Genomic DNA, 19,220 nt, shown 5'->3' with positions numbered 1-19,220 from the left:
TCACAGCTGGGTGACTTCCACCCTCACAGCTGCGTGACTTCCACCCTCACAGCTGGGTGACTTCCACCCTCACAGCTGGGTGACTTACACTCTCACAGCTGGGTGACTTACACCCTCACAGCTGGGTGACTTCCACCCTCACAGCTGGGTGACTTCCACCCTCACAGCTGGGTGACTTCCACCCTCACAGCTGGGTGACTTACACTCTCACAGCTGGGTGACTTCCACCCTCACAGCTGGGTGACTTACACTCTCACAGCTGGGTGACTTACACTCTCACAGCTGGGTGACTTACACCCTCACAGCAGGGTGACTTACACCCTCACAACTGGGTGACTTACACTCTCACAGCTGGGTGACTTCCACCCTCACAGCTGGGTGACTTCCACCCTCACAGCTGGGTGACTTCCACTCTCACAGCTGGGTGACTTCCACCCTCACAGCTGGGTGACTTCCACCCTCACAGCTGGGTGACTTACACTCTCACAGCTGGGTGACTTCCACCCTCACAGCTGGGTGACTTCCACCCTCACAGCTGGGTGACTTCCACTCTCACAGCTGGGTGACTTCCACCCTCACAGCTGGGTGACTTACACTCTCACAGCTGGGTGACTTACACCCTCACAGCTGGGTGACTTACACCCTCACAGCTGGGTGGACAGCGCTTCGGATTCGTAGTTCTGAGGTTCCGGGTTCGATTCCCGGTGGAGGCGGAGACAAATGGGCAAAAGGTTTCTTTCACCCTGATGCCCTTGTTACCTAGCAGTAAATAGGTACCTGGGAGTTAGACAGCTGCTACCGGCTGGTTCCCTGGGGGGGGGGGGTAACAAAAATGCAAACAAGCCTGAATGGGTGTGAGTTTTCGGTTGCATATATGCCTGGGGCCCATTCAGGCTTGTTCGCATTTGTGTTCCTCACGTGTGGCCCAAAGAATGAGGTGATTTGATAAAATACTATGCCCAAGATTACCATCAGAGTGCCGGCGGGATGATTGGGAATTAGCCTCCGCTACCATCATCTTTTGTCCGGTCGTATTGGTCGAGTGGTTAAGGTGTCCTGTACGCCAGATGCAGAGTGCTCCTGGCAGTATGGGTTCGAGTCACTTCTGGGGTGTGAGTTTTCACTTCCATAAATGCCTGGAGACCGTTCAGGCTTGTACGCAGATAGATAGATAGATATATATATATATATATATATATATATATATATATATATATATATATATATATATATATATATATATATATATATATATATATATATATATATATAGAAGAAATTGCGGAACTTGGGTATACCTTCATTTAATTCGGTGGACCCTGATAAGGTGGTTTTCAATTTTTCAAAGAGAATTCTGTCTCCCATTGAGAAAGAACTTCTCTCTCTGGGGTTAGACTTCGGGTTGACGTGTAAAAAACCTAAATTTGGTAATCATTTTTTAGGTTTTGAGCGGTTATGCAACACATTGAAAACTTGTACCCTAAGGACTGGTACAAATTATAGTTGGACCAATATCATCAGTACTGTTTCCTCCTTAGCACATGAAGTCTTTAATGACTTTGGTAAATATAAATCTACATTCCCTCCTTTTGACAAAAGGAAATTGGATTGTATTAATGGCTTAAAGAATGATAGGGTATTTGTATTACCAGGCCAGATAAAGGTAGGGGTATAGTGGTTTTGGACAAGTTAGAGTATGTGAATAAGGTTGAAAGGTTGTTATAAGACCCCTCTAAATTTACGTTAGTTGATATAGACCTTTTTTCGTATATTTTGAAATGTGAGGATAAACTAAATAGAGTTTTAAGAAGTCTGAAAGACTTTCTTTTTGATTATACAAAATTACTTGCAACTGGCTCTAAGCCAGGCATCTTATACGGGTTACCTAAAGTTCATAAAACAGGTATACCGATTCGTCCTATTTTATCAGCGATTGGCACTTTTAATTATAAACTGGCAAAGTTTCTGGTTCCATTATTAGAACCATTAACGCATAATGAATTTACTGTGAGAAATTCTCAGGATTTTGTAAAAGAACTTTCCTCTTTAAATTTTGAGTTCCCAACTATAATGGCCAGTTTCGATGTTGAATCACTTTTTACTAATATTCCTTTGTTGGAAACCATTGATATCTGTGTGAATCAATTATTTGCTGACACTAACTTAGTGTCTGGATTTTGTAGTAAAATATTCAGACGGCTGTTAGAAATAGCAGTTAAAGACTCCATCTTTATGTTTAATAAATATTATAAACAAATTGATGGAGTAGCAATGGGGTCTCCTTTAGGTCCTGCACTGGCTAATGCTTTTTTGAGTTTTCATGAAATAAATTGGCTTGATAATTGTCCTTTGGCCTTTAAACCAGTCTTGTACAGGAGATATGTAGATGACACTTTTTTGTTATTCAAGGACCAATGTCATATTGAGAAATTTAGAGAGTATCTTAATGCACAACATAGTAATATACGTTTTACTGCAGAGTGTGAAGTGGACAATTCATTGTCGTTTCTTGATGTAAAAGTGAATAACCTTAATGGGTTCAACACTAATGTTTTTAGGAAACCAACTTTTACTGGTTTAGGTTTAAATTTTAATTCTTTTGTCCCTGATATTTTTAAGAAAAATGCAATTAACACTCTACTGAATAGGGCCTTTGTTTTATGTTCAAATTGGAATAACTTTGATAAAGAAATTAATTTTCTTGTGAAATTTTTTTCAAATAATGGTTATCCTTTGCATATGGTTTATACCTTTATAAGGAATTTCTTAAATAAAAAGTTTCACCCATCGTGTAGGATTACTACAGTAGAAAGGGATCTTAAATATATTAAATTACCATTTTATGGCACTATTAGTTTTTCTGTAAGGAGTCGTTTGAGGAGACTGTTGCAGCATTGTTATCCTCAAGTAGACTTTAGATTTATTTTTGTCAACACAAATACCATAGGCTCTTTTTATAAATTTAAAGATAAAGTGCCTACCCCCTTGTGCTCTAATGTCGTATATATGTATAATTGTTCCAGCTGTAATGCTGGATATGTCGGGAGTTCCATTCGGAACTTTAAGATTAGGATACTTGAGCACCGGGGATTATCTTTTAGGACTGGATTACCATTGTCTAAACCAGCATTTTCGGAGATTAGAAACCATTGTTATGAGTTTAATCATTCTCTGCTGGAATCTGATTTTAAAATTCTGGACACTTGTATGAATGGCCAGTCAGATTTGAGAGTAATGGAATCCTTATATATAAAGGAGCTGCGGCCTCTGTTAAATAGCAACCTTTCAGCTGTTCAATTGTACACTGTATAGTGCACAGTAGGCCCTGTAAATTGATTTATAGTTCATTCTGGTAGTTTAATTTTATTATAATTTTGTTTAGTTTATCATGCCTTTGCCCTTTCTTACTTATTTCAAGTCTTGACATTGTACATTATTATAATCTTTTATTTAGGATATATAATACATTTTTTGGTATTTAATTTTATTTAATATTTGAGTTTTTATAAGATTTTGGTTAGTACTTTATAATTGTCGTTTATTCTGTTTGTATTTTATATACATTTTTTGTAGATTTGTAGTCATTATATGAATATTTGTTATAGTGTTTAGTATCTATGTGTTGGGTATCAAGTTTCACTTCTGATCACTTCACGTAAGTTTAATAGAATGGTTTGTTTTAGTAGTTATAAATTTCGTCTTGTAGTTTAATGGATTTTTAAATTAGCTTTTATATATGTGACAGTTAATAAGTTTTATTTGTATTGATCACTTTAAGTGCGCTTAAGTGTTTTGTTTTTTAAGCATTTTCCTTTCTTTGATAGGCAATTATATTCAGTATGAGTTCTTTGTTTACTAGTTATTTGATTGTGATTTCTGTTTTTTCTTTTAGATCTGATGATGAATACGAGAAGTATTCGAAACGTTATGCATTTTAAAGTAAAGAATCTGAAACAAGATGTTCAGTATATCCCTGGTTTTCCTATTCATCTTAAAATATATATATATATATATATATATATATATATATATATATATATATATATATATATATATATATATATATATATATATATATATATATATATATAACTTTACTCAAGAGTTTGCTAGTGTAGGGCAGTAAACTAGACTAACTTCTCACGTGTTCTTCTGTGTCCACGTATAACTTTACTCAAGAGTTTGCTAGTGTAGGGCAGTAAACTAGACTAACTTCTCACGTGATCTTGTGTGTCCAGGTATAACTTTACTCAAGAGTTTGCTAGTGTAGGGCAGTAAACTAGACTAACTTCTCACGTGATCTTGTGTGTCCAGGTATAACTAACCATCATGCGAGGTGGATATTTCACACAAGCTCTGGGCAAGCTTTTAATCTATAGTCTGTAATGCTTTGTATAGAATAACATAGCAGCATATTGTTGTGTGTACTTATTTAACAATTAACTATAATTATATGATTCCTAATTAATTGTAAATTTCAGGGATAAATGTGAAGGTGCCGAGCTTCATGGTAAAGTTGACAGAAGGTCAGCAACAAAGAGGCTCCCGTCATCAGAGACAAAGTTGCAACGGTCCGTCACAAGTGATGCGGGAACGTCATCACAGAAGGTGTACTGGAACACTGCTCCGAGGTCAACGGAAGAGGTCATCAGCTGACGACGACGACGATGACGACGACGACGACGAGTGGACTCCTGAGGTTGAAACTCGTAGTGCAATAACCAGGTCAATCAGACCAGTCTTATCAGTTAAGTCAAGGTAAGTTTGTTTATTACTTTGTTAAGTATTGCACCGTCCTTTGTATTATGATGACTCCTTGTTGGCAACACCTGTGTTGGTGTACTGGTGATGCACTAGGTCTGTAGGTCCATGGCTTGGTCTGGGAGAGACCACAGTGGTCTGGGACCATAGTTCTGGGAGACCACAGTGGTCTGGGACTATAGTTCTGGGAGAGACCACAGTGGTCTGGGACCATAGTTCTGGGAGACCACAGTGGTCTGGGACTATAGTTCTGGGAGAGACCACAGTGGTCTGGGATCATAGTTCTGGGAGAGACCACAATGGTCTGCGACCAGAGTTCTGGGAGACCACAGTGTACAGGTCTGGGACCATAGTTCTGAGAGAGACCACAGTGGTCTGGGATCATAGTTCTGGGAGAGACCACAGTGGTCTAGGACCATAGTTCTGGGAGAGACCACAGTGGTCTGGGACCATAGTTCTGGGAGAGACCACAGTGGTCTGGGACCATAGTTCTGGGAGAGACCACAGTGGTCTAGGACCATAGTTCTGGGAGAGACCACAGTGGTCTGGGATCATAGTTCTGGGAGAGACCACAATGGTCTGGGACCAGACTTCTGGGAGACCACAGTGTACAGGTCTGGGACCATAGTTCTGAGAGAGACCACAGTGGTCTGGGATCATAGTTCTGGGAGAGACCACAGTGGTCTAGGACCATAGTTCTGGGAGAGACCACAGTGGTCTGGGACCATAGTTCTGAGAGAGACCACAGTGGTCTGGGATCATAGTTCTGGGAGAGACCACAGTGGTCTAGGACCATAGTTCTGGGAGAGACCACAGTGGTCTGGGACCATAGTTCTGGGAGAGACCACTGTGTACAGTTCTGGGACCATAGTTCTGGGAGAGACCACAGTGGTCTGGGACCATAGTTCTGGGAGACTACAGTGGTCTGGGACTATAGTTCTGGGAGAGACCACAGTGGTCTGGGACCATAATTCTGCGAGAGACCACAGTGTACAGGTCTGGGACCATAGTTCTGGGACCATAGTTCTGGGAGAGACCACAGTGGTCTGGGACCATAGTTCTGGGAGAGACCACAGTGGTCTGGGACCATAATTCTGGGAGAGACCACAGTGTACAGGTCTGGGACCATAGTTCTGGGAGAGACCACAGTGGTCTGGGACCATAGTTCTGGGAGAGACCACAGTGTACAGGTCTGGGACTATAGTTCTAGGAGAGAACACAGTGTACAGGTCTGGGACCATAGTTCTGGGAGAGACCACAGTGTACAGGTCTGGGACCATAGTTCTGGGAGAGACCACAGTGGTCTGGGACCATAGTTCTGGGAGAGACCACAGTTGTCTGGGACCATAGTTCTGGGAGAGACCACAGTGGTCTGGGACCATAGTTCTGGGAGAGACCACAGTGGTCTGGGACCATAGTTCTGGGAGAGACCACAGTGGTCTGGGACCATAGTTCTGGGAGAGACCACAGTGGTCTGGGACCATAGTTCTGGGAGACCACAGTGGTCTGGGACCATAGTTCTGGGAGAGACCACAGTGGTCTGGGACCATAGTTCTGGGAGAGACCACAGTGGTCTGGGGCCATAGTTCTGGGAGAGACCACAGTGGTCTTGGACCATAGTTCTGGGATAAACCACAATGTACAGGTCTGGGACCATAGTTCTGGGAGAGACGACAGTTTACAGGTCTGGGACCATAGTTCTGGGAGAGACCACAATGTACAGGTCTGTGACAATAGTTCTGGGAGAGACCACAGTGTACAGGTCTGGGACCATAGTTCTGGTAGAGACCACAGTGTATAGGTCTGGGACCATAGTTCTAGGAGAGACCACAGTGGACAGGTCTGGGACTATAGTTCTGGGAGAGACCACAGTGTACAGGTCTGGGACCATAGTTCTGGGAGAGACCACAGTGGTCTGGGACCATAGTTCTGGGAGAGACCACAGTGGTCTGGGACCATACTTCTGGGAGAGACCACAGTCGTCTGAGACCATAGTTCTGGGAGAGACCACAGTGGTCTGGGACCATAGTTCTGGGAGAGACCACAGTGTACAGGTCTGGGGGGACCATAGTTCTGGGACCATAGTTCTGGGAGAGACCACAGTGGTCTGGGACCATAGTTCTGGGAGAGACCACAGTGTACAGGTCTGGGACCATAGTTCTGGGAGAGACCACAGTGTACAGGTTTGGGACCATAGTTCTGGGAGAGACTACAGTGTACAGGTCTGGAACCATAGTTCTGGGAGAGACCACAGTGGTCTGGGACCATTGTTCTGGGCGAGACCACTGTGTACAGGCCTGGGACCATACTTCTGGGAGAGACCACAGTGTACTGGTCTGTGACCATTGTTCTGGGAGAGACCACAGTGTACAGGTCTGGGACCATAGTTCTGGGAGAGACCACAATGGGCTGGTACCATAGTTCTGGGAGAGATCACAGTGTACAGGTCTGGGACCATAGTTCTGGGAGAGACCACAGTGTACAGGTCTGTGACCATAGTTCTGGGAGAGACCACAGTGTACAGGTCTGGGACTATAGTTCTAGGAGAGACCACAGTGGACAGGTCTGGGACCATAGTTCTGGGAGAGACCACAGTGTACAGGTCTGGAACCATAGTTCTAGGAGAGACTACAGCGGACAGGTGTGGGACCATAGTTCTAGGAGAGACCACAGTGGACAGGTCTGTGACCATACTTCTGTTAGAGACCACAGTGTATAGGTCTGAGACCATAGTTCTAGGAGAGACCACAGTGGACAGGTCTGGGACTATAGTTCTGGGAGAGACCACAGTGTACAGGTCTGGGACCATAGTTCTGGGAAAGACCACAGTGGACAGGTCTGGGACCATAGTTCTGGGAGAGACCACAGTGTACAGGTCTGGGACCATAGTTCTAGGAGAGACCACAGTGTACAGGTCTGGGCTGTTGGATTTCTGGGGTTTGACTCATATATTCAATTATTTGCTTATTGTATTCAATAAATCGAAGGACCACCCACTTTTGAGAAAAGAGGGAAAACGAATAAAAGTGATCATTAGAATGACACTAGAGAACCAGTGTCTATGGATACTAATTAAATGAATAATCACTTGAAAATAATGAATAGACTGTATTATTAATTAATTAAAGTCAAAGCCTCAAATATCAACATTGGGGGGATATTTCTAGAAGTTCATATATATCTAGGAACCAGTGTAGTTCGTCACTAGTTCATTGTTGAGTTAATAACATAGTAAATCTAAACTACAATAGATTCAAAGATATAACTCAAATTGTGAATATTAAAGATTATGAATTACTGAGCAACAGTCAGAGCAAAACACATTAATTACCAAATCATCATTTCTGGCAATAATCTATTCAATGTAAAGATCCTATATTAATTATATGGAAATTAGTAATAATATTAGATAAATTTGTACGAAATAAATGTCTTAGCTGTAAGACGATTTCTGTAACACCATTTCGTCATTCTTCCTCATTTCGTCATTTTATTAATGTTAGTATGTTAGTACGTTAGTACACACATAACGGATGTCCCATAATTGTCAAGGGCATAAAAGAATTTAAGTCTTGTAAAGGAACTCATGTTAAATGAAAACATGGAATTGTGAATCATCTAAAGTTAATGACTACTAAAGCCTACAATGACTGGTCACCAGGCTGTGACTGGTGTCGTGTTGACGTGTAATGGTTATGATTCTAAGTCTTAAAGTTTTGCAAACTCATAGATGCTCTAGATGAAGTAATGTTATAGTTGATAGCCTACACAAACAAATTAAGGATTAAATCATACAATTTAAAGTAACTGAGAATCCACTGTGAGGTGAATGTCTTGGGTCATTGTGACTTGTAGCTGATTTGTTACTTGACATCCCAACACAGCATCATCATGATTACTTAAATTGGATGGGAAATTATTTGCTCTTAGTCAGAGCTATAATAGGCTTGTAGTTTCCGTTTGCATTGTTGAGCAGCTGCTCTAGTTGGGCGGGTGCCTGGTGGATCAGAATTGTTGTCCTCGGAAACTGTAGGTGAAGCTGGTTCTGTTAAACACTCTCGTTCTGCTAATTCAAGAGGTACCAACTTCTCTAATGTTTTTAGGGTAGTAGTGCCTCGGCACAACACCCGTACTACTCTCAGGATGCCTTGGTGATCTGGGTGGATAGCAACAATTTTGCCTATAGGCCATTCTGACCCAGTGATGGACCTCTTGGTCCATCACTGTCAACCAATACTAGGTCTCCTGGTTTGAGTTGAACTTTATTATAGGGGCTCGAAGCTCCATAGTGGTACTCTCGTAGAGCTGTGAGGTACTCTCGAGTCCACACCTCATTCCACCTTTCAATTACTCTCGAGAGATGTTGGTAACTTTCTACTAAGTCACTCCTGGTTACATGGGAAGGGTCGACGGGGTCCTCTTCTGCCAAAGGTATCAGAGGGCTCAGCAGGCCTCCATGTATTAAATGTGAGGACTCAGAGGTTCTCTCTGTGAGAAATCATCTGATAGGTAAGTTAATGGGCGATTGTTGACTCTCGCCTCAATTTCCACAACGAGTGTTTGGAGTTCGGAGTAACTAATTTTCTGTCGATGCAAGGTCTTCCTTAAACATTTCTTGACAGTCCCTATCATACGTTCGTAGAACCCACCTTGCCAGGGGGCTCTGGGAGCAATAAATTTCCAGTGGCATTGTCGTCTCTGCAGGACAGACTGCACTTCTGGATGATTCCATATCTCTCGTAGACAGGCTTCTCCTGCCACAAAATTTGAACCATTATCAGATATCATTTGTTAGGGACAGGATCTGCGAGCTGCAAATCTACGAAAAGCTTGGATGAAGGCTTCAGCACTCGTGTCAGAAGTCACTTCTAGATGTACGCCTCGTGTGGTAGCACTCGTGAAGAGGCAAATATAAGCTTTCACTGGTATCTTATCTGGAGTACCAGTGAGAAGCAAGGCTCCTGTGTAATCGACACCAGTGGTCTCAAAGGGACGAAGATGAACTACTCTCTCCTTAGAGAGTGGTGGAGGTCCTGGGTAAGAACACACTCGAGCGTCGTATCTTTTGCAGATTACACAGAACTTAATGATTGATTTGACAGTTTGACGACCTTGAGGTAGCCAATATTTCTGTCTGAGGTCGGTGTGAGTGTCTAGCACTCCACCATGCAAAGTATCATATTGATGGTGATGTAAAACTAGAAGCTTTGTAATAATGTGGTGACGTGGTAGAAGGATCGGATTCTTTGTATCCAAATCAATTTTTGCATGAAGCAAACGTACTCCACATCTTAATATATTATGAGTGTTGGTATCATACCAGATACCTAGAGACTTGGTTAATTTATCTGGAAGATTTTCATATTCACTTCCATATGTCTCTTGTTGTGCACGTTTGATCCAGTAGAGGATAGGATTGGGAAACTTATGTCTGATTCCTATCTTAGCAAGAAAGTCAAACACATGTGCTGTCACTCTTAATAACTTACTCAAGTTAGAATAATTGTGAGGATTAATAGCTGAGATTCGATGAGGTTTTGGTTCTTTCATAGGAGTAGCGATACTGGTCACTATGACTTGTGGTTTCTGTTTAGGCCACTGACCACTAACAAGCCATGAAGGTCCATTAAACCACATCGAAGACTTGACTAGCTGTTTTAATGTTAAACCTCGAGATAAGTAATCTGCAGGATTGTCCTTAGTGGGGACGTGTCTGAATTTATATCCAGCAGATAATTCATGAATTTCCCTAACGCGATTACTAACGTAGGGAGTTTTATTGTTGTTATTTCTTACCCATTGTAAGACTGCCTCATTGTCTGACCACACTACGATTTCACTAAAGTGGATATTATTGAGTGTCTTGGTCAGGCAATGAGCCAATCTTACTCCCACCAGCAATGCAGTTAACTCCATTTGATGTAAAGATCTTCATGATTGGAGCAACTCTTGCTTTAGATGTGAGTAAAATTGATTGTGCACTATTGACTAAGTAGGCTGCAGCGCCATACGCTTTGCCAGAGGCATCGCAAAAAAACGTGTAAATTTGTGGGTAAGTTTTGTCCTGAAGCATTACGAGGAAATTTCAAAACACCTAATTGATTTAAATCCGTTGCGAGTATTTGCCATTTATCCTGCAACTCAATTGGCAACGGATCATCCCATCCCATATGTTTCTGCCAGCATTCCTGCATTAGGAGTTTGCCCCTTATTAATATAGGACTAAGTAAGCCTAAAGGGTCAAATGGTTGACTGACATACGAGAGTAATTTTCTCATGGTAAGGGATGAATTATTGGTTTATACTGACTTGACATTCATCTAGTCAGTACCTGTGTTCCATTCCACGCCCAGAACTTTTAATTGATTAGGCACCTGATAACCCGGAAATTCTTTCTCGATTATCTGCTCTAATGATTTGTTGTTTGAGGCCTATGATTGTAGTGGCATATTGGCTCCTAATAACTCACGGTTAGACTCACGGTAAATTCCTACCAATTTGGATTTGTCATTTGTAGTTCCCTGGAAATTATCGACATACAAGTTATCACTGATCTCTGTTTTATAAGGGCTATTTGACTTCCTCAAATGTGTATCTAATGTGGCTTGAAGTAGAAACGGGGAGGAAGTCGCTCCGAATAGCACAGAGGCAAACCGGTAGGTTATGACATCACTGTCAGGATCCAGTGGGTCCTTAATCCAGAGAAATTTGGTGTAGTTACGATACTCTTCTTGCAAGCCTACTCTAAGGAAAGCTTTACTGATATCAGCAGTATAAGGAAAAATACCAGTGCGGAATCGTAATAGTACATCATGTAGCCTTTGTGTTAGGCTAGGTCCCGTTTGGAGACATTCATTCAAGGACACGCTGTTTGGCTTCACTTTGGCACTACAGTTGAAGACAATACGTATTGGCATTGTCAATGAATCTTTCACCACAGCGTGATGGGGTAAATAGTGACCTATTTTTCGGTCATCATTATCAACAACTTCGATAAATTTACTACTGAGTTGTTGTTGAATTAATTGATGATACATGTTCAATTTGTCTGGCTGTTTCTTCAGCCGTATTAATTGAGACTGTAATTGAGAGGCTGCCATGAAATAATTAACTGGAAGTTGTGGATGATTCAACTTCCATGGTAGTCTCACCCAGTATTGTTTGTCCTTATAGACAACTGTATCCAGATATTGCTGGTAAGTCCACATATCATCAGGGCTTGGTTGTTCAGGGACAATACCTAAAGTGTCTAAATCCCACAGACGATGTACAGGTGGATCAGACTCATTATCTTCAGATATTTCTCTGAAATGTAGGGGTGACTGTTCCAAGCCTAGTCACGCCACTATTGTATTGTTAGATTGTTGGTTGGTTGACGCTGGGTTTTGTTGGAAAAGCACCGGTCCAGTAAGCAACTTGCCTCCAGCAGATGACAACAAATTCATTCCGTGTTGTCTGGTGCATTCCATGTTGTCTGGTGCATTCCATGTTAATCTGGCTAAATTACACTCTACCTCACTCGAGGTTAAATGTACCTACCTAACAATAAGTAGCTAAGGATTTTGAGCAGTGCTTGAACTTCACCAATCCCACCCTTGACAGGGTCAGCACAAGAATGTATAATGTATGCACTACTAACTAGTTCAAGACTAGTTGTAAGAATTTCTACCTAAGAAACTACAAATTTATTTAGTCTGCATTTGTGCCAAATTCAGCACAATCACAGCCTAAATTCCTACCTAATAAAAGTTGGCATAGAATAATTTGTGGTGCAATAATGTGAATATATAGTTGTACTGTGTTTTTGTTTTTTAGATTTTATAGTTTATATAAAGGTGCACTTGCACACACAGGTGAAAATACAATTATGTACAATTAATTTGGCTTGCCAGCCACAGCCTTTTATGGTGGTTGATTGTGTTGACCAACTTGTCAACTACATGTGACCTAGACTCACCTGACAGGTGTACACCATCTCTTGCCAGGTTTTGCCTGTATGGTCTGGCTGTAAATTGAATGTAAGTGGCATCCAATCGTACTCTCTTTCTCAACCTAAAGTTTATATATTTGGCAGCTCTTTGGTAATATTCTGGACTCACTCCCCAATGATTATTATTGCTCAGTTGGCGAGGTTCCACCAATGTGAACACTACTGAACTGCTAACAAGTTTAAATGAGGAAATTATTGTTTTAAGGTGATTAATTACCTTAGCTGGGTGTCGAGTAGGATGGATGTCATTACCACCTAAATAAATAATAGTTAGATGGTGAGGCCACTCTAACGCAGGTGTTAATGTGGAATTATTAGAGAAGTTATGAGCTGTTGCTCCTGGTGACCTGAAGATTCTTACCTCAGCGTGAGGTATAGGTCTGAGTGTTGTGGGCAGTTGACTGTGTCCCACTAGTGCTACTTTATACATGAGGTATAAGCAGCAAATAAATTGGTGTGAATTAGGCTAACCTATGTGGTACACTGCCGGTAGCCACAATTAATAAATGTGGTTAGTTTAGACTACTTCACACGGTGATTAGTTATGACTAATTACTATATATCCGGTTCGAAGGACCATAATGTTGGATTTCTGGGGCTTGACACATATATTCAATTATTTGCTTATTGTATTTAATAAATCGAAGGACCACCCACTTTTGAGAAAAGAGAGAAAACGAATAAAAGTGATCATTAGAATGACACTAGAGAACCAGTGTCTATGGATACTAATTAAATGAATAATCACTTGAAAATAATGAATAGACTGTATTATTAATTAATTAAAGTCAAAGCCTCAAATATCAACATTGGGGGGGGGGGGTATTTCTAGAAGTTCATATGTATCTAGGAACCAGTGTGGTTCGTTACTAGTTCATTGTTGAGTTAATAACATAGTAAATCTAAACTACAATAGATTCAAAGATATGATAACTCAAATTGTGAATATTTAAGATTATGAATTACTGAGCAACAGTCAGAGCAAAACACATTAATTACCAAATCATCATTTCTGGCAATAATCTATTCAATGTAAAGATCCTATATGAATTATATGGAAATCAGTAATATTAGATAAATTTGTACGAAATAAATGTCTTAGCTGTAAGACGATTTCTGTAACACCATTTCGTCATTCGTCCTCGTGGTCACAGGATCCCAATAAAGAAAGAACCCGAGGTGAATATCACGAATGATGAGAAACAACTTGTCGACTCCTCGTATACACGCTGAAATCAGAGAAATTTAAGTAGCATTTGATTAGGCTACGATTTATTTCAAATATTCATGAAAACGGAGAAATTGTTGAAATTCAACTAACGTTGTGTATTGGGTATCCTTGCTGTATAACGACAGACTACTCACAAATATACAATCTAGGATGATGCATCAAACGAGAATGGTATACTTAACATGAGCATATCAAATACTGAGGTCTGTCGAAACCGCGTCAGCCAGTCCCAGGCGTCCACTGCTGTGTACATGTAATTACGGGTCGTGGCTTCAATTGTTGACGCGTTATTAATTGGCCGGGCACTATAGAACACGTGGATAATTAATTGTTAACTGTTAACCGGGTATCAACGTAATTCTTGTCGATACAAACTCCCCAGTCACTATCATATTCTCGTTTAATGGTGTTAAACGAGAAATGGAGAAGATTTTATTCTCTCCATGGCATTCGCACGTAACAGATAGAACTGCTATTTGATAACAATTTCAGTTAATAACTCTCGGTTTTAGATTATCGGGAGTCATATAATCCGTAGGTAATTATTACCCGGAATACTGATAATTTTAGAGAACCACATTCAATTCTCTAACACATTGGTAATAAACGTGTCTAACTAGACATTATCTGACGCAGTGTTGCTACTCGATTTCATGAGAATTCTAGCACTAATACGCAGATGAAATGGTTTAATTTATGTTTACACTACTGTTAGTGAAATTAATAACTACTGTAGTTAGTATATAATAATGATGATTTATTATAATACAATAGTAGTTTATTAGTGTTGGAAATTTCCAACAGGGGCCACAGTGTGCAGGTCTGGGACCATAGTTCTTGGAGAGACCATAGTGGTCTGGGACCATAGTTCTGGGAGCGACCAAAGTGGTCTGGGAACATAGTTCAGGGAGAGACCACAGTGGTCTGGGACCATAGTTCTGGGAGAGACCAAAGTGTCCTGGTCATGGACCATAATTCTGGGAGAGACCACAGTGTACAGGTCTGGGCCCTTAGTTCTTGGAGAGACCATAGTGGTCTGGGACCATAGTTCTGGGAGCGACCAAAGTGGTCTGGGAACATAGTTCAGGGAGAGACCACAGTGGTCTGGGACCATAGTTCTGGGAGAGACCACAGTGTCCTGGTCTTGGACCATAATTCTGGGAGAGACCACAGTGTACAGGTCTGGGCCCTTAGTTCTTGGAGAGACCATAGTGGTCTGGGACCATAGTTCTGGGAGCGACCAAAGTGGTCTGGGAACATAGTTCAGGGAGAGACCACAGTGGTCTGGGACCATAGTTCTGGGAGAGACCACAGTGTCCTGGTCTTGGACCATAATTCTGGGAGAGACCACAGTGTACAGGTCTGGGACCATAGTTCTTGGAGAGACCATAGTGGTCTGGGACCATAGTTCTGGGAGCGACCAAAGTGGTCTGGGAACATAGTTCAGGGAGAAACCACAATGGTCTGGGACCATAGTTCTGGGAGAGACCACAGTGTCCTGGTCTTGGACCATAATTCTGGGAGAGACCACAGTGTACAGGTCTGGGACCATAATTCTGGAAGACCCCACAGTGTACAGGTCTGGGACCATAGTTCTGGGAGAGACGACAGTGTACAGGTCTGGGACCATAGTTCTGGGAGAGACCACAGTGTACAGGTCTGGGACCATAGTTCTGGGAGAGACCACAGTGTCCTGGTCATGGACCATAATTCTGGGAGAGACCACAGTGTACAGGTCTGGGTCCATAGTTCTGGGAGAGACCACAGTGTCCTGGTTTTGGACCATAATTCTGGGAGAGACCACAGTGTACAAGTCTGGGTCCATAGTTCTGAGAGAGACCACAGTGTACAGGTCTGGGACCATAGTTCTGGAAGACCCCACAGTGTACAGGTCTGGGGCCATAGTTCTGGGAGAGACGACAGTGTACAGGCCTGGAACCATAGTTCTGGGAGAGACCACAGTGGACAGGTCTAGGACCATAGTTCTGGGAGAGACCACAGTGTACAGGTCTGAGACCATAGTTCTGAGAAAGACCACAGTGTACAGGTCTGGGACCATAGTTCTGGGAGAGACCACAGTGTACAGGTCTGGGACCATAGTTCTGGGAGAGACCACAGTGGACAGGCCTGGGACCATAGTTCTGGGAGAGACCACAGTGTACAGGTCTGGGACCATAGTTCTGGGAGAGACCACAGTGTACAGGTCTGGGACCATAGTTCTGGGAGAGACCACAGTGGTCTGGGACCATAGTTCTGGGAGAGACCACAGTATACAGGTCTGGAACCATACTTCTGGGAGAGACCACAGTGGACAGGCCTGGGACCATAGTTCTGGGAGAGACCACAATGTACAGGTCTGGGACTATATTTCTGGGCGAGACCACAGTGTACAGGTCTGCGACCATAATTCTGGGCGAGACCACAGTGTAAAGGTCTGGGACCATAGTTCTGGGAGATACCACAGTGTACAGGTCTGGAACCATAGTTCTGGGAGAGACCATAGTGGTCTGGGACCATAGTTGTAGGAGAGACCACAGTGCATATACAGGTCTGGGGCCACAGTGTACAGGTCTGAGACCATAGTTCTTGGAGAGACCATAGTGGTCTGGGACCATAGTTATGGGAGCGACCAAAGTGGTCTGAGACCATAGTTCAGGGAGAGACCACAGTGGTCTGGGACAATAGTTCTGGGAGAGACCACAGTGTACTGGTCTGGGACCATAATTCTGGGAGAGACCACAGTGTACAGGTCTGGGACCATAATTCTGGGAGAGACCACAGTGTACAGGTCTGTGACCATAGTTCTGGGAGAGAGCACAGTGAACAGGTCTGGGACCATAGTTCTGGGGGAGACCACAGTGGACAGGTTTGGGACCATAGTTCTGGGAGAGACCATAGTGTACAGGTCTGGGACCATAGTTCTGGGAGAGACCACAGTGGTCTGAGACCATAGTTCTGGGAGAGACCACAGTGTACAGGTCTAGGACCATATTTCTGGGAAGCACAGTGAACAGGTCTGGGACCATAGTTCTGGGAGAGACCACAGTGGACAGGTCTGGGAGAGACCACAGTGGTCTGGGACCATAGTTCTGGGAGAGACCACAGTGGTCTGGGACCATAGTTCTGGGAGAGACCACAGTACACGTCTGGGACCATAGTTCTGGGAGAGACCACAGTGGTCTGCGACAATAGTTCTGGGAGAGACCACAGTGTACAGGTCTGGGACCATAGTTCTAGGAGAGAACACAGTGTACAGGTCTGGGACCATAGTTCTGGGAGAGACCACAGTGTACAGGTCTGGGACCATAGTTCTGGGAGAGACCACAGTGTACAGGTCTGGGACCATAGTTCTGGGAGAGACCACAGTGTACAGGTCTGGGACCATAGTTCTGGGAGAGACCACAGTGGACAGGTCTGGGACAATAGTTCTGAGAGAGACCACAGTGTACAGGTCTGGGACCATAGTTCTCGGAGAGAGCACAGTGTACAGGTCTGGGACCATAGTTCTGGGAGAGACCACAGTGGTCTGGGACCATAGTTCTGGGTGAGACCACAGTGGACAGGTCTAGGACCATAGTTGTGGTAGAGACCACAGTGTTCAGGTCTGGGACCATAGTTCTTGGACAGACCATTGTGGTCTGGGACCATAGTTCTGGAAGCTACCAAAGTGGTCTGGGGCCATAGGTCAGGGAGACACCACAGTGGTCAGGGACCATAGTTCTGGGAGAGATCACAGTGGTCTGGGACCATAGTTCTGGGAGAGACCACAGTGCACTGGTCTGGGACCATAATTCTGGGAGAGACCACAGTGGTCTGGGACCATAGTTCTGGGAGAGACCACGGTGTACAGGTCTGGGACCATAGTTTTGGGAGAGAGCACAGTGTATAGGTCTGGGACCATAGTTCTGGGAGAGACCACAGTGGTCTGGGACCATAGTTCTGGGAGAGACTACGGTGTACAAGTCTGGGACCATAGTTTTGGGAGAGAGCGCAGTGTACAGGTCTGGGACCATAGTTCTGGGAGAGACCACAGTGGACAGGTCTGGGACCATAGTTCTGGGAGAGACCACAGGGTACAGGTCTGGGACCATAGTTCTGGGAGAGACCACAGTGGTCTGGGACCATACTTCTGGGACAGACCACAGTGGACAGGTCTGGGACCATAGTTCTGGGAGAGACCACAGTGTACAGGTCTGGGACCATAGTTCTGGGAGAGACCACAGTGTACAGGTCTGGGACCATAGTTCTGGGAGAGACCACAGTGGTCTGGAATCATAGGTCTGGGAGAGACCACAGTGTACAGGTCTGGGACCATAGTTCTGGGAGAGACCACAGTGTACAGGTCTGGGACCATAGTTTTGGGAGAGAGCACAGTGTACAGGTCTGGGACCATAGTTCTGGGAGAGACCACAGTGGACAGGTCTGGGACCATAGTTCTGGGAGAGACCACAGTGGTCTGGGACCATAGTTCTGGGAGAGACCACTGTGTACAGGTCTGGAACAATAGTTCTGGGAGAGAGCACAGTGGTCTTGGACCATAGTTCTGGGAGAGACAACAGTGTACAGGTCTGGGACCATAGTTCTGGGAGAGACCACAGTGGTCTGCGACCATAGTTCTGAGAGAGACCACAGTGGTCTGGGACCATAGTTCTGGGAGAGACCAAAGTGTACAGGTCTGGGACCATAATTCTGGGAGAGACCACAGTGTACAGGTCGAGGACCATAGTTCTGGGAGAGACCAAAGTGTACAGGTCTGGGACCATAATTCTGGGAGAGACCACAGTGTACAGGTCTGGGACCATAGTTCTGGGAGAGACCACAGTGGTCTGGGACCATACTTCTGGGACAGACCACAGTGGACAGGTCTGGGACCATAGTTCTGGGAGAGACCACAGTGTACAGGTCTGGGACCATAGTTCTGGGAGAGACCACAGTGTACAGGTCTGGGACCATAGTTCTGGGAGAGAGCACAGTGGTCTGGAATCATAGGTCTGGGAGAGACCACAGTGTACAGGTCTGGGACCATAGTTCTGGGAGAGACCACAGTGTACAGGTCTGGGACCATAGTTTTGGGAGAGAGCACAGTGTATACAGGTCTGGGACCATAGTTCTGGGAGAGACCACAGTGGTCTGGGACCATAGTTCACGGAGAGACCACTGTGTACAGGTCTGGGACCATTATTCTGGGAGAGACCACAGTGTACAGGTCGAGGACCATAGTTCTGGGAGAGACCAAAG

General features: G+C 43.7%; 1 protein-coding gene across 1 annotated transcript in view; it reads left to right on the top strand.

The window, feature by feature from the left end:
• LOC123764050 (uncharacterized) overlaps nucleotides 1-19,220 on the top strand; it is a 112,399-nt gene that overhangs the window by 4,893 nt on the left and 88,286 nt on the right. The window contains exon 2 of the mRNA XM_069339533.1: nucleotides 4,482-4,758. Coding sequence (XP_069195634.1) covers nucleotides 4,482-4,758 — 277 coding nt within the window. The remainder of the gene's footprint in view (nucleotides 1-4,481; nucleotides 4,759-19,220) is intronic.

This window comes from Procambarus clarkii, chromosome 5 (assembly GCF_040958095.1).
Source record: "Procambarus clarkii isolate CNS0578487 chromosome 5, FALCON_Pclarkii_2.0, whole genome shotgun sequence".
Lineage (NCBI taxonomy): Eukaryota > Metazoa > Arthropoda > Malacostraca > Decapoda > Cambaridae > Procambarus > Procambarus clarkii.
This window is presented reverse-complemented; position numbering and strand designations above follow the sequence as displayed.